Source organism: Neofelis nebulosa, chromosome 6 (genome assembly GCF_028018385.1).
Source record: "Neofelis nebulosa isolate mNeoNeb1 chromosome 6, mNeoNeb1.pri, whole genome shotgun sequence".
Lineage (NCBI taxonomy): Eukaryota > Metazoa > Chordata > Mammalia > Carnivora > Felidae > Neofelis > Neofelis nebulosa.
The window spans coordinates 71,372,885-71,390,367 of NC_080787.1; the positions used below are offsets into that span (position 1 = coordinate 71,372,885).

Consider the following 17,483-nt stretch of genomic DNA (forward strand, 5'->3'; position numbering starts at 1 on the left):
ACTTAATACTCCGGACGGAGGAGGGGCTTGAGCCTCTAACCATAGAGAGCGAAAGACAAGCGAGAGCGGCCGTACGGCTGTGGCCGCTCTAGCCGACCGGCCGTTTCCGTTCCTTGCTCTCGTTCCTAAGCTGGCCGATGCTATTCAGGGGGCTGGCTCCTGGAGCTGAGGCTTGGAGAAGTAAACAACTTTTGAGACCGGAGAGGCAAGGAGTGACGTGTTATGTACTTTGTAACTAGCTTAGATGAAATTAATGTGAGACCAGGCTATCATAGAAAATTAGTATATTTTGAACGAGAAGGTATTTTAAAAACTTCTGAGCAAATTTTGAACCATTGTTTAGATGCTGAAAGAACACTGGGTTGGTCTAACTGTAAGCTATGAAGCTGGATGCAATACAAAACAAAAAGGTTAGCTCCTCTTACACGGATACAATCAGTTTTTTTCCGTAGAAGAAACTTTGTGAGGGCGTTATTGTTCCTTGTGCTGAGAATATGCTGTAAAGAGCTGCGTCGGGATATCTTCTTGTACCTTTGGATGCTGCACAACTCCCCATGCAAGAAACGCTACCAGCGTCCTGAAATTGTGAAAGTTGTTCGCTCGTTTCTCCGTGTCTGGGGAAAATGCTGAAAAGAGGGGAAAATTTTTAATTGTGGGACAAGAAATGGGATGGCACATCGGTATTCTTCAAGTCTTGCTGTCCCAAGGCACTTTCCATGATTGGAGTTGCTAGGCAGAGCAAATATTGGATAGACTGCCAGTGTACCTTGCTTCTAGCAGTCTTGCCTAAATAATGCAACTTACAGAGATCTTTAGTCTTTGCGCCCACCGAGTGTGTATAAATGTAAACATAAAAATACTTATTCTATACTGAAATAAATCTTTCCACCTTTTTTAAACAAATGTTTATAATTATTCCATTGTCATTTCAAATAGAAAGTGGATGATGTATGGGTTCAGCATAGGTGAAATGTGTAGATAAAAGTAATATCAAAATCACTATTCCTTCTAATCTTTTGGGTTAGATCCACCAAGTTATCTGTGCTCAGTCTTCCTCACCAAGGTTTGTAAATACCCAATTCATCTCTAAATAGGGACCGAAAGTTTCTGGCTTATTCTCCCTTCTGCATTATGCACTGTGATGGAATCCTTGAGGACAATTACCAGGCACCAATAGCTGGACATAAATTTTTAAAAAGTGTACTCTGAACTTGTTAAAGCTGTATGTGCTCTCTTACATTTTCTCCATCTAGACAACTAGATTGTAAACCTCTCAAGAACAGAGATTATTGTAATTTTTTACCAATCCCCTAGTACTGCTTAAAGGGTTAAAGGTTAACCAGCAGATGAATTAATGACATATATTGGGTGATTGATAGATCTATATATTGGATAAAGGACATTTATGGCTCTGTCCAAAAAGAACCAAAGATTCAGATAAAATAGATTCTGAAATAGATGCAGATCCTTATTTGTATGTTACCTAGTACAATTTTTCTTCCCTCTTTCCTAGATCATTCCATCAGCATATAAGCATATTCCCATATTAAACAAACAAGCCTTTGATTTCAGTTACCATACTATTTCTCTTCAAAAGAAAACAGATTTCTTGGGGCGCCTGGGTGGTGCAATTGGTTAAGTATCTGACTCTTGATTTTGGCTCAGTTCATGATCTCACGGTCTTGAGATCAGTCCCCCATCAGCACAGAGCCTGCTTGGGATTCTCTTTCCACCTCTCTCTGCCCCGCCTCTCAAACAAACAAACATTTAAAAAATAAAAATAAAACAGATTCCTTTATATTTGTCTTCTTCTCTTCCTCTCCTAATTTTTTAAATTCCATTTTGGGTAGGCTTTTATGGCTTTTCCTAGGATCCCCAATAGCTTCTACATTATTGAATAAACTGTCAACCTCAATTTTCATTTTTTCCATCTATCAGCAACTAAATTTAACATAATTGATCATTCCTTCACAATATGCTTTGTTTTTAATTTGGAAATAAGCCACAAATGCCATACAGTATAACATACAACATGTATGTACAGTTTCATACATGGTCCTCCATCCACTACTCTTTTGATGGTTTTCCATTTCAGTAGTGTTTTTAGTCTCCTGAAACCTCAAACTCTCAATCTCTAAATTTCAGAGTACCACCTTTACATTCATCCCGTCTGTGATTTCATCTACTGCCATGAAATACCATTTGTGTGCTGGCAAATTCTCTAGCCTGACCTTTCCCTTTGACTCCAGACATCTCCACTTACATGTCTAATGAGTATCGCAAACTTATGACCAAAACTGAATTCTACTTTCCAGTCCTTTATTTTCAAGGCTTCTCCTCTGCAATTTTCTTCATTTCAAGCCCCAAACTTTGACGTTTTCTATCATGCCCTATAAACTAATCCATTAGAAAATTCTGTTGAATACATACACCTTCAAAATATAATCTGAATCTGACCGCTTTTCATTTATCTCCACTGCTACCACAACTCCAGGCCAAGCCATCATCATCTCCTGTTTACATTACTGCAAAAGCCTTTTCAATTAGTTTTCCTATGTGTACTTTTACACTCAGTCGATTTTCCACACAGCAATGATCCTTTTAATGATATAAGTTAGAAAATGACTGTTTATAACTGTTTTCTTCATTGCTGTACTTGCAGCATCCAGAATAGTAACTGGCAGATAGAAAATATTCAGTAATTATTGGTTAAAGGAACAGTATGATGCATAAAGAATGAACTTATTGGGAGTAAAAATTCAAAACATCTTTGATACTCATTGTGCTACTTTCAAACAGCTTTTAGTCCCAGGATTCCTCACTCATTGTCTCCTTGCTCCTGTTCTATAAATTGTGATTATCCTGACAGAAAAATATACCTGAAATTTGCCTGGATGCCTATCAAACTTTATTGGATCATCTCAAGCACACTTGAAATTTGTTACTAGATTTGTAAACTCATGCTCTGCAGCAGAGCAGAAGAGTTCTTTCCTTTTTTTTTTTAATTTTGAGAAAGAGAGGGAAAGAGAGCGCATAAGCACAATCGGGGTAGAGGCAGAGAGAAAGTGAAAGAGAGAAACTTAAGCAGGTCCCATGCCCAGGGCAGAGCCTGATGCCAAGCTTGATCTCAAGACTGGGATCATGACCTGAACCAAAATCAAGAGTCAGATGCTTAATCAACTGAGCCACCCAGATGCCCCAGAAGGGTTATTTTCTAAAGTTTCCTTTCCAAAACATCAGCTTGAGTTTCTTTGTAATATTAGAGAAAATTATTATTAGATTATTGGAAATGATTAGGAAGTATTTCCTTCAGAAGGTTTTTGAACACTGTTAACAGAACTGGCAGTACTCTATTTAGATATATAGATGGATAATCTGAGGTAAGTAATGGTTAACTAAAGCCTGAAATAAGTTTGTGTGAAAGTAATTCACAATTACTGATGTAAAGTTGCCAAATGACACAGTTACTCCATCTTTCTTTTCCTTTAGAAAACAAACAAGATTACAACCCTTACTTTGATCCTGCCTATAGCATCTATAAATTTAAAAAGGAAAGCCAGAATAGTGTTTTGTGTAATTGGGATGTGTGTTTTAATTCTGGAAGCATGCTTAATCCATTTCCAGTTTTACAAAAGCAAATATAGTAGAACAGTTTCATGTGAGGTTTAACGTACAAAAATTACTAGTCAGATAAAAGATAGCACATCACTATAATTCCATATGTTCTCTGATTACAGCTAGGAATCATGAAACACTTGGCTATCACTTAATTGCTGTATTTATTATTAAATAATTTATGTAATTGCAAGCCTCGTCTTTTCATCATTAAAGTTAAGGGGTGGCTTTGGACTAATAATCATCTCTGGCTCTAAAATCCTTTTGTATGAAAAAATAATATATACAATATATGAATGAGTTCACTCCTTGTTTAACAATAATTTATTGACCATTTAATATGAATCTAACACTTTGTAAGATTCTCTGGGGAAAACTTTTTAAATCCCTGACCTTCTGGAGCATAAAATCTAATTAGGAAGGTAATAATAAACACATAATAATAAATCATGATGTGGACATGAATGTGAGGTTTCTGACTTAACTCTTAAGATGGTTGACCATACCATTCACTATGTCAAAAAATGTAAGAGAAAGCTAGCTAGAATGGCTTGGTTTCTGTTTGGGCCTTACTAAGCTTGAGAAATCCAAGGACAATCCAAGAGATCCATACTGAACAATCTAGAACTCAGAAGAGATGTCAAGGCACAAGAAAAGATAAAGAAACTAGTGCAAAGATGGTGGTAGAAGTGATTAGGAACTTATGATTGCTCAGGGAGTATAATCTCAAAGAATTCCCAACATTTTATATGGTGAGCATAACCAAAGGATGTATAAAGGAGACTAAAGACAGGTAAGTATGAAGAAAATCAGGAGTTACCCACAAAGCCACATGCTAAGAATGAAGAGGGAAGGATGGTGCCAAATTATCAAATGGAGCAAAAAGTTCAAGGGTGAGTTTACTTCCTGTGACAAAAAAAGGGGGGTGAGAATTGTTCATTGTCATTTTTCTATACTTTCTGTTAAGTATTTGTCATCTATCACTTCCCTTATTCCTCAAAACAAAAATCTGTCAAGAGGGTATTGAAACTCCCATTTTACTGACAGGAAATGGTAAATGATGTAGGAGATAAAATAATCTGAAGGTACAGTTTACAGACATAAGAGCCAAGTCAGCCTCCTTCTAAAACCCATACTCTTTCTACTGTATCTTTCAGACAGAGATGATAGTAAACAGAATACAGTGTGACTGTGAAATAAATCCTTAGCTAAAACTGAAGATGACAAAAAATATAAATTACTCTTTTACAAGCTTTGTTGTGAAAAGGAAAGACAATACACCCCAGGGATTACTTCAGACCATTAATTCAACTGCAATTAACATGTATTTTTTTTTAATGTTTATTTATTTTTGAGACAGAGAGAGACAGAGCATGAACAGGGGAGGGGCAGAGAAAGAGGGAGACACAGAATCTGAAACAGGCTCCAGGCTCCGAGCTGTCAGCACAGAGGCCGACGCGGGGCTCGAACTCACAGACCGTGAGATCATGACCTGAGCCGAAGTCGGACGCTTAACCGACCAAGCCACCCAGGCGCCCCTAACATGTATTTTTAAAGCCATTCTTTTCTGTATTTCTGTTCCTTAAAATAATGTGACACACAAATCTTGATAGTGAAAGTAATATACAATGAGTTCAATCTTCTTCATTACCCTGGATGAAAAAGCTTGTCACACATCAACAGACAAGCTCCCACTAATATCACTTACAGTAAATAACAAGTTTATCTTTTAATATTTTTTAAAATGCTACAAAAGCACCAAAAGGTACTTCAAGGTGTTTTCTGGTTTTAAAAAAGTGGATGGCCCCGAGTTTATCTCTTCTCCCTTTCACTCCAGTAACATGAAAGGGAATTGAAAAAGTAGGAGGTATTGATAGGCATCATTACCTTAGATGAATCTCAAAGGCATGCTAAATGAAAGAAGCCAGATTCAAAAGATTAAATATGGTATAATTCTATGTATGACATTCTAGAAGAAAAACTATGGAGAAGGAAAAGACATCAGTGGTTGCCAGAGAAATAATGAGTATAAAGGAGTAGTGTAAGGGAGTTTTGGGGGGTAGGGGTGATGGTATTGCTCTGTATCCAATGGTGGTTACACAAATCTATGCATAAGTTAAAATGCACAGAACTACACACACACACACACACACACACACACACACACACACAAAGTAAAGCTTACCTTATGATAATGTTTCTACCTAATTTTTTTTTCAATGTTTATTTATTTTGGAGAGAGAGAGAGGGTGCCACCTGGGGAGGAGCAGAGAGTGAGAGAGGCAGAGAATCTGAAGCAGGCTCCACGCTGTCAGCACAGAGCCCAATGTGGGGCTTGAATTCAGGTGAGATCATGTCCTGACCCAAAGTCAGATGTTTAAATGACTGAGCCACCCAGGTGCCACCTGTTTTATGATAATCTAAAACAATTTTTTAAAATTTACTTACCTGTTTTTGGAGAGAGAGAGAGACAGCACGAGTGAAGGAGTGGCAGAGTGAGTGAGAGAATACCAAGCTGGCTCTGTGCCATCAGCACAGAGCCTGATATGGGGCTCAAACTCATGAACTGTAAGATCATGACCTGAGCCAAAACCAAGAGTCAGACGCCTAACCAACTGAGCCATCCAGGCACCCCTAAAACAAATTTTTTAAAGATATGAGTCAAAAAGGATAGAGAGTTGATAGGGGGGAGAAAACCAGAAAAGCATTTTCAGCAGATTTCTAGAAAACAGAAAGCAGATGGAATATGAGAAGGACAGAGGAAGCTGTAATCTAGAGACACTGTAAGGGGGACACCAGTGAGAAGCACGCTGATTGGCCCACAGCCCCTGAGAAGTTCAGACTTGGATATAAAAATTATAGCAACAAGGAATAGGCCTGAAAATGACTAGTTGAAAATTACATACAACAGAATGGTGAGATCCCAAAACCTCTGCCTTCCCCCTCTCAGCCAAATACAATCTCTCACCTCCTTCACTGTCTCCCATGGGTAGGAGATAATTTTTCTCTCTATAAAGTAATGGAAGACAACCAGGCAGAAGGGATGTGCAGAGGGATAGGTATAAAGAAATATGTATAAAGTAGAAAACAGAAGGTGAGGTGGAGGACAAGGCAGAAGGAGGGAGTTAAAAGCAAAACAAAAAAACAAACAAACAAAAAAACCCCAGACCCCCCTTGGACCCCTTCCTTCTGAAGAGGACCAGTGAATTCCTTAGAGAGACTGAACAGTCCCCGTCAAAGAAAAGGCCTCCAGCCAAATGACTGGCTCCCTGACAATCATTCCCTAACGCAGTACTTCTCAACATTTGATCCCCTTACAGTTGCTGACCTGCCAACTCTTTATTACTTGTCTACGCTTTTCATAATGAATAGGAACAAATAATTCACTGAGTGGCATTTCTGAGTAGCACTGTGCTAGTGAAGCCCATCACTTGTCAAGCACTGGCCACAAACAAAGAACTTTCAATTAGTCTTTTAGGGGCCATCCATATATGACAGATGGTCAAGACTAGCCAGAAACACAAAAAAAGTCACTTAAATGGTCGAGAAAAAAAAAAAAAACCTAAAACTTAAAACAACAACAACAAAAACCGATGCTAACAGAATAGGAAAGAAAAGCATATATACCCTCAAAAAATATTTACTTTTTTAACATTTATTCATTTTTTGAGAGACAGAGAGAGGCAGAACATGAGCAGGGGAGAGGCAGAGAGAGAAGGAGACGCTGGATCCAAAGCAGGCTTCATGAAGGCTCTGAGCTGTCAGCACAGAGCCCGAAGCGGGGCTCGAACTCACCAATGGCGAGATCATGACCTGAGCCAAAGTCGGACACTTAACCGACTGAGCCACCTAGGCACCCCCTCAGAAAAATATTTTATCTGTGAGCTAAGATGAATATTTTTTAGAAACAGAATAGAAATAAAGGAAGTCTTAGAAATTAAAGTACTTTTTAAATATACATAAAATTCAGTAGACGATAAGGCTGGAAGATCAAAATGAAGAAATCTTTTAGAAAGAACACAGACAATAGTGTTGAAACAACTGGAGAAAAAGAGAAGAAAATTAAGCATCAGTCTAGGAGGTCTAATATCTGATTAGGATAGAAACTGAGTTCTCAAAACCAACAATGAAACCTAGAAGAGGGTGGAGCAATACCTTCAAAACTCTGAGGGGAGGGGTGCCCGGGTGGCCCAGTCGGTTGAGCGTCCGACTTCGGCTCAGGTCATGATCTCACCATTGGTGAGTTCGAGCCCCATTTCCGGCTCTGTGCTGACAGCTCAGAGCATGGAGCCTGCTTTGGATTCTGTCTTCTTGCCCCTCCCCTGCTCATGCTCTGTCTTTCTCAAAAATAAACATTAAAAAAATTTATTAAAAAAAATCTGAGGGTAAATTATTTTAAACTTAATATTGTATATGTAGTCAAACTATCAGTGAGATGTGAAAATTGAAAAAAGACATTTTAGACATGTAAAGGACACAGAAAATTTGCCTCTCAGCTACCACTTCTTAGGAAGCTTTAAGTGCTTTAGGTAGTGCTCCAGTAAACTACAGAATTAGGAAACAGATCCAACATAGAAAGGTGACAAGAGGAGATCATGGGATAATGGCTGTGTAACTGGTCAAGAAAACAACCAGCTCAGATTGGCATAAAAGGACAAATACAGAATAGATCTCCCTAGTAAAAACAGGGAATCAGATTATCTGATATTTGGGGACAAAAACCCTTCAAAACTATTGATGAGAATATGGTGGACCTGACAGAATAACTGGGAAAAGCTTAAGATAGGTTTCTAGAAATTATGTGTTAAAAATGAGGCAATTATTAATTCTAGGATAAATAAAATGATGTGAAATGTAATCGTGGTGCAATGCTTTGCTCCACAGTCATAAGTAATAATAGCTACTGTGTTTCCCAAATATGATATAACTGTAATAATAATGGGAGAAGGAAAGGTATGTTAAAGAGCTTTAATCACCAGGTTAACATTATCGAGAAGATATTAATGATGACTACAACCATTAAATCAAGCAATAGCAGACTAGGCATATTGTTTAGATACACTAAAACAAATGCCAAAAGATAACTTTTGGACTCAAAGTGATTATCTCTAAGACTTAAAGAAAGTTGGGACAGGGACTACTGGTTTTCATCATAAGGCTTGTTGATTTTTTTTTAACTGTATATACACGTTACTTTGATAAAATATAAATTTATTTATTTACAAAGCTATAAAATCAAATAAGGTCACCGTGGTCGATTTGATTTTAGACAGGATATTTATTTTGAAATTTTGAATGACATTAGGGGAAATATGATTTTTATGTTTATTGAATGGAGCATGGGCTAAAAAAAAAAAGCTCTAAAACACTTCACTAGATCATCCAAACTCTACAACAAACATTTATGCATCAAAACTCCTCTTGAAACAGCACTCCTTTACTGCCTCTCCCCTCCTTTCAAAAAACACATGTCTATAAAGAAGACTTTTCACCTTAACCAACAAAGGACGATACAAGAATTCTAAGGCATTGTTTCCATGAAGATAGAAGGTGAGCGTTCATTAACCCTCCAGTCAGCTGTTCTCTTTCCTGGTCTGGCTTTTCGTTTCCTGTATGCCCCACCCTCTTCATTATTTCATCATCCTTACTTCTCTACCACTTCTTCCTTTTCTATTTACTAGACATTTCCTTGATCTAATACCAAATTTAGCCCATCTACCTATAACTCAGGTGACAATATGACCACCTCCTGGTAAGAACAGACGTTTCTAAGTAATATATACAAACCTTGCAGTTAATGCTGTCAAAATGATTAATATATATCCATAATGGCAATCAAATCTAGACATAGAAATGTTAAAACGTGGGATTTATTGACCTTGGGCTAAAATTTAGTGCTTAAACATTAACAACAACACTGAGGCATTATTATTTTAGCAAGACACTTGAACATAGCAAAATTAATTTTGTTCATTTTTATTAATACAGAACATACTAACAGAACATTATCTTTAAATATAATCAAGGTTACAAACAAACTGATACTAACCAATAAACAAAAAATATTCATTTGACTCTCCTCTTGGTTGAATAATTCTCCATTTGGTAGTACAATTATTTTTACCAATTCATTTTTAACTGCCTTATGATTTCAATGAAACTTCTTAGCTTTTACATATTAAATAATTCCTTCAATTGGGAAATTTCATATATCAAAATACTTCCTGTAAGTCAATGCATTCTTCAATGCCTTCTACTTAACCTGAATGCAATAAAATGCAGTATGATTCTCTAAAAGTTGAATATGACATTAATATTTCCAAAAGATGAGCATAAGCCCTATAAAAAAAGAAATGTTTTTCCTTCCCACCAGGCTTCGCAGAGGCCATATGAATGTTCCACATTCTTCATAATTAGTAACAGGAATCCCTTAGCACTCAAACGGCAGTAGACAGGAAGGAAATTAGGCCATCGATGAACTTGTAAATAGATAAAACTCCAAATATATCTTAAGATTCTGTCTTCACCCCAGATGAGAAAGTGTTGGAAGGGTCTTCAACTTTTCTTTCGTGGCACCTTTGGTCCCCTAATTAGAAAAAGAGACGCAGGACGGCAGTCCTCCTTGAACAAACAAACTCAATCTGGGAAGACTGGCAAAAACCTTCTCTCCCAGTGATGTGTCCCAGAAAATAAATTGCCATGTGAAAGAGGGTCAATGGTCAGAATAAATAGCAATATTCTGAAGGACTGACAAGACAAAGAATATTTTTAGACAAAGAATACCCTATGCACTCAGAAATTTCAGGATAATCATACATTAAGTACCTCATGCAAGTGCTATTCTACCAGTTAAAAGTAATTATGAATTACAAGTTCTTTTAACTAAATTTCATGTTATACAAAACTTAAGAAGTGTGGCACGTTTCTATTAACCATTACATTATTTTTTGTTGTTTTTTAAAAAAAAAAAAACATATATTAATCAAAATTGATACATTACCCAGACCTTTTGATTTAAAATATAACTGAACAAAATCATCACAAACTCTGAATAAACAGCCATTCTTCTATACAAATATAGGAGTTATTTTAGTTAAAAAAGAAAAGCCATTTCTATGCAATTAAGCCACCTCTGATTAAGACATACATTTTCATGCATGTTGAAAAAGTAAGTTTACATTCAAGAGTAAGTTCCATAGCAAACAAATTACAGCATTTATTCAATAAGGAATATTAAAATAATTCCAGTTAATAGAAAATAAAGTAACTTCAACCATATATATTATAATTTATCATGTGCATACTGCAAAATCTCCAGAATTTAATTAGGAAATTTAAAGAATTTATTTTTTAAGTGTCTTAGGAAAAACCAACCAAAATAATTGGTACCTTAACCAAAGAGAATGTGCATACATCTCTATATTTGACCTATATGCAAAAATTGAATGAAATATGAAAGTCACTGTTTTCTAAATTTTCTACAATACAACATTAGTACTTAAATCAAAACTTACCTGCAAAATAAAAACAGCCTGAGGTATTTCCAATGCTGAAGCAAATTTCTGAATGTTAAATACCACAAGAATGAAAACAGTTTCCTCTGAACACTTACATCTGGCAGAAGATGAAGGTCTGCCAAGAAATTTTCCCATCTCACCTATATTCTTTTGTCCCTTATGAAGTATAAGCTTCAAGGGAAATGATCACATGTAAAAACATATCAAGTGAGTTGGGGTTCCTGACTGCAACATCTTAATCAAATGGAAAAAGGAATTTTAAATTCTCCCACCTGAGACCCATCTGACCTCTTTAGACATGACCATTAATTCCTATGCTAGACAAGGTAAGCATGTCCTTTGAAATCAAAGCTATACTTGACAAAGAACTGTACTGGATAAATGGAATATTTGAACAACCTCAACAAAGATGGCACTTTAAGCCTTTACACATGACACATGAAAATGATGAAGTGTTTTATTTAGATTTAGATCTTTTTTGTAACTCTGAATCCTGCAAGGTTAGCAAGGTGTTATATTCATACATCTTGTAATCCCTTTCTTCACACAACAGGCACACATATACAGCATCACATGTCAATATAATATTATCAACACAGCATAAATATTTAAGCAATAGATGCATTTCACATAAAAGAGACTATGCATCATATGGCCTGACCCAACAAAAAGCAAACATTAGAATGCCATTTCAGCAGTTACGGTGTTGATATGATCTATATAGTTAATTTGTTTCATACCCGTCATATAGTTCCATAAGACATCCATAAGGAAGAAGCAAAGGACAAAAACTGTTTTTTTTTTAAAAAAACCAAAGTTATGTGCCAACTTCAAAAATGACATACTAACCAGACATCAGCATTCGAAAGCTAGGTTGAATAGGACTGGCCTTGATGCACATGCAGTAAATCTGTTTTCAGAATATAAAATTAAATGGTAATGTCAGCAGTATTACTACTGTTTCTATATTTATGATTGATTACTAGTAGTACAACTCCTAGAAGGAAGGAGATGGATCCAATAGTGATGTAAGCAATCCCCAAAAATGGATTTTTTCCACCCATCCATGAAATAGTGCTCAAGATCATCCGTTTTCGTCCATCAAAAGAGTGTACAGGGTAATCTGAAGAATGTATAGGAAGGCTTTTCCATGTCTAGTTACTTGATCTTTAAAACACAACTTAAAAAAAATTTGGCATTTAATTGCTTGTAATTCACTGGTATAATTCTATGATACACAGGCACCTTACTCACATTTTCTGAACCACAAAATAATTACATGACTATTACCTTGAAGCACTGATTTAGCAAGTTAAACATTAGTAGTGAAAACCAATATAGTTTACAAGCAAAAACAACTGAATTTAAGGGTTAAATGGCTTCTCAGGTACTTTTACTCTCATTACACAGAAGGGGCAAAAGACCACAAAGAAATGTAATGTGAAAAAAATATTTCAGATGAACAGCAATAAAACCAACAGAGGAAGAGAAGACTGACAGACCAGAAGAAAAAGGAAGAATGAAGAGGTTGGAGGTCTCTGTGAGCTCAAAGAGCATGTGTAATAAAAGAGTAATTATGAGAATATAAGAGGACTCAGAGCACAAGCTCAAAGAGTATGATATTGAAGTTTTAACTTGTTGATTTGGAGCAATGACAAAACTCATAGTGTGATGCAGAGGTGATGGCTGAAAGAGAGTAGAAATGAAGGGTGAACTGTTAAAGAGATTTAAGAAATGGGACACCAGTATATTCGATGAGCTATCTACATGGACCAATTCTAAGATTTTGGCAAGAATTAGAACAGAGAACACAGAACTAAATCCCTATGTGAAAGGTTTACAACCTTTTCAAAGACATCTTTTGAATCAAGTTTAGGCCCCATTTGTTTCTCTCTGCAATTTCCCATCCCTACGGAAGTGCCCTATTACTCCAAATGGCAGACTCTGCCAGTTTCTTAAATCAACCCTAAACCTGAAGCAGGAGTGATTATAATAAGAGTTCTACCTAATATAACACTCTGGGAGACAAACTATCAAATCACTCATGCTAGCCTCTCTGTATCCCAACCCCCCAAAATGGGCTTCTATCTTAATTCTGGTGTCTGGTTCCCACTTGATACCTCATTTTTATAATTACCCTTGATGCTTCGCAGACCCAAATTCCTGTCTCGTCAGTCTTTGAGAGCCTACGTTCTTTGATTTCTCTTCTCAGTGCCTTGGATGCAAATAGTCTCTTAACTAAGACAAAGTACTAAGTACTCCAAAGACATCCCTAAATTATGCTCTAGACTACAGGGTGGTATCTGCCCTTACTCCTTACTAGATCTTCTGGATGCTGTAACAGAGCTGCCTTCTACTCTGGCACTAGCCTCAGGATAATTGCTCCTATGTGGGCCTCGTTTCCAAAACGTGGCTACTTTTAGTCTGTCATTATCAGGTCATATTCAGTTGCATACTCAGGTGCAAAATTAAGAGGCTAAGGATCCAAGAAGACATTTGTTTTGAAATTAGGTCTATTAACCATTCACTAATACATTATAAAACTAAAACTAGTTTTAATAGCTCATTTGGATTATGAAAAATCAAAAATGCGAAGCATTAGCAAACATTCAAATGCTAATATTTGAGAAAATTTTCATTCATGATATATGTAAGCAATGGGCTACAGATTAAAAGATGTAAGGACTTTGTTTAGAATAAAGGGTAGTGTCCAATTATTGTCAGCTAAGGAAGACTTTGTAACCACGCCAATATGGCTATGGCTTGGTCTGATTACTTGAGTGAACTATCTAGGGATGCGGCCTGTAGTAGTGGCAGATGGTAAAGTCATGGCCTTTGGAGTCAATAGCTTGATTAGGAACCCCAACTCTTCTACTTATTATCTGTATAACCTTGGGTAAGTTACTTAAATGCTCTATGTTCCTATATACGTGGCTACGTACATGGAGATGATGATACCCATCTCATAATGCTTCAAATAAAATAAAATAATGCATGAACAGTACTTGGTACAATGTTGACATATAATCAGAATGAAATAAATTATATTTATCAGCACTGAAAAGTACACCTGAATTATTAACGTAAAATAATACAGCTAATGATAAAAGTGTTTTGGTACTATGAACATAATAGTTACAAACAATTATGTTGATGTGAACTAACATTCACTGATTCTTAATATCTAAAGAATATATAAAAGTATATATAGATACATATATCTAAATAAGCTGAATGCTAATTTAGCATCAGTTGTGTTCACTGGCCTTTGCATTAAGCTCAATTACAATTTCCATTGTAGAAATATCTAGCATATTAATAAATCTACCACCAGCATCTTAAATAATTTTATCAAATAATATGCCTGAATCCTAGTACAAAGTTTATAAAAGTTTAAGACTTCTAGAAGATATAAGTGAAAAGATACCCTCTCATACGTATACACACATATTCTTACAAAAATGAGATCAAAACTAAAACACAGAATAGCATGTCACATAAATGAGATAAGACTAAACTATACTTTCTCTTTTCAAATTCTATGAATCTGTGCACATGGCCAAAAAAGGATACTGTATGTGATATTCAAATAGTATCGTCCAGCTGGCAATGTTGGATGTAAATCACTTTTCCGCTCTATTAGACGATATAACTTACGAAAAGTAGGTAATGCTGCAGTTCGCATCCAAACAATAAAATCCTCATTTATGAACCCATTATTATCTGGTTCAGAATCCAGCATGTACACTGGTTTAACCCAGTTTACTGGCTTTGTTGTATCTTAAAAAAAGAAGAGAAGGGTGAGGGGACAAAATATTCAATTCTATTAGGAGTTTCACTGAAAATTCACACTCAAATAAAACAAAGATATGCAAGACACAATCTGAATATTTTTCCTATTTTCAAAGGTATAAATATATGCATATTCCAAGAAAGTCTTGAAATCTAGAGGCAAACCAATTCCTCATGTAATAACAACTAATTACAAAGATTTGATGGCTATCTCCATTAAGAAAATACTAAAAGTACGCTATGAGGTACATACCAAAAAGCAGATGATTTAATGCAAAGATATAATGGTAAAAAACATTACATTGCAAAATTTAGGAGGTACAGAATCAAAACTAAATTTAAATTTATAATTATAATAAAAAATTGGGTCTTGTTTAAAAGAAACTTGCCTGCAATTTGTAAAGACAATGGCTGAAATGCTTATAAGAAAATACCAGAAAAATTCAAGATTAAATGTACATGCACATTTCCTTTAGAATTTCAGTACATTAGAACATCCTACATATTTTACCTAACTTGGTATGAAGTTAAGAAAAGTTGCTGTTTGTAAAAAAGCATAAAAGTTTTTAAGATTCTAAAGATAGAAAATTTTAGGTACTTCATTAAAACTCCTTGCTTATATCATATTTGAAAGAAATATTAGTAAATTTTACCTTTAAATCGTTCTTCTAGACTTTCTCCTCCAGGGGGATTTCTGAATTTTACATTTTTATCTGTCCACCAAGCAATGCCTTTCTTTTTCAAAGGAATAGGTGTAGGATGAGATTCATTGCCAACCAGAAACAATTCTAATGTATCTAAACACACAAAAAAGAAGAAGTTGCTAAGTATCTATTGAATATCCATAGTATCTACTATACTCTGAGAAATAAGGATCTGGTATCTGCTCCCAAAAGGGGTTATAACAGGGTAAGCAGGCATATGACATATATTTGCTCTTGACTACTTATATGTGAATTATCTATGGTAACTTTATAATCCTAGATGGACTTCTCTTCCCTCAATATAGTTATAGGTCACTTCTCCTATATGGCTAGCTGGTATATGATAAGGCGAAATGTTTTAGTATTAACCCAAATAAAATAATTTGCAGGGTAAATTTGCTTCTCTTCCTTTTCTTTAAAAAATGCACTCCTAAATAGTTTCTGGCTTATCCATTTCTCTACCTGCACTGTGCAATATGGTAGCCACTAGCTACATGGCTACAGAGCCATTGACATTATGGCTGGTCCAAATGAATATGTTTTGTAATAATATATTATTATACTTTTGAAACAATACATTTCAGAAATTAAAAACTCAGTACAAAAAAATAGAATATAAAGTATCTCCTTAACTTGATTTTAAATTAAAAAAAGAATATAAAATCTCACTCATATTTTATATGCTGAACACAATTTATACAGTAAAAAGGTAGTAATATTTGGGGCATATTGGGTTCAATAAAGTATATTAGTAAAAGTAATTTTACTTGTTTCTATTTAGTGTTTTTTAATGTGCCTATTATAAAATTTTAAATTATATATACATGTCTCACAATGATGGTTTACATTATATTTGTATCAGACAGTGCTGCCCTAAAAGATCAACTATAGCTCCTTTGTAATGGTATAAATATTTGAAGTTGGTGGAAAAGGCAGCCTGGCTTTTATTTTACCATATATGAAAGGTGAAAGTTAGCAGAATGTCTCCGTTCCTTTCTTCCCAGAGAGAGAATTCATTCTTAAAGTATAAGAATTCTCAAAAAAGTCCCAAATCATTATGACATTCCATTGAATAACTAGTTGATATATTTATTTTAAAGTTGCTGAATTTTTCAATTTCATTCATGTTTACTAGACTACCAAATCAGTATCAATAAATTATACAAAGTTTTGTAATTATATATATTTATAATCTGTATCTTTTGTTTATAATTATATCATACCATTAAACATGCTGTTGGCAATAGCTCCACAAGGAGCAATTGGTTTGTCTTCGTTTCTTCGATAAGGCTCACATTCTTTACTGGGATTCTGATGTTTGAAAGGAAAAGAAGAAAAAATTATTACACAGGCCTCCAGGAGAACTATGAGCTAGCCATAGTTTAATTACTGATTAAAAATTCAATCCCTACATGTGTCTCACCTGCAATGCATACAGAATAGATCTGTATTGTAAAGACTATAAATAACATCACATTTAAATACTCAAATTATTTCTTAACATAATTACCTTACATAAAGGTAATAATTGTATTACCTTTATAATGTAACCCTTCCTTGCATATATTTTGTCATACATGCATATATCAAACTGACTTTTTAAAAATTTTCATATCAACACAAAAATCATACCACAAGGAGTTTTCTGTGCAAGAAAAATTAACAAGCAGTCTGTTGTCAATCTTAAACCAAAAGTGGACTGGAGGCTCTAGGTCCAGCTATATACTACTATGTGCCTTTGGGCAAGTTCCTTGGTTTCCCTGGGCCTCACAAAATGAACATGTTCAACTAGATAATCTCAAATTGTATAATTCTAGGTTAATCCCATGGTCCCATGTCAAAGGAAGGAAGGAGG

General features: G+C 35.3%; 1 protein-coding gene across 1 annotated transcript in view; it reads right to left on the reverse strand.

Moving 5' to 3' along the window:
* Nucleotides 1-9,575: 9,575 nt before the first annotated feature.
* Nucleotides 9,576-17,483, reverse strand: part of TMEM30A (transmembrane protein 30A) — a 39,067-nt gene continuing 31,159 nt past the window's right edge. Inside the window, exons 4-7 of the mRNA XM_058734510.1 lie at nucleotides 16,852-16,939; nucleotides 15,578-15,721; nucleotides 14,706-14,912; nucleotides 9,576-12,255 (exon numbers count right to left, since the gene is read on the reverse strand). Coding sequence (XP_058590493.1) covers nucleotides 12,062-12,255; nucleotides 14,706-14,912; nucleotides 15,578-15,721; nucleotides 16,852-16,939 — 633 coding nt within the window. The 3' untranslated portion in view covers nucleotides 9,576-12,061. The remainder of the gene's footprint in view (nucleotides 12,256-14,705; nucleotides 14,913-15,577; nucleotides 15,722-16,851; nucleotides 16,940-17,483) is intronic.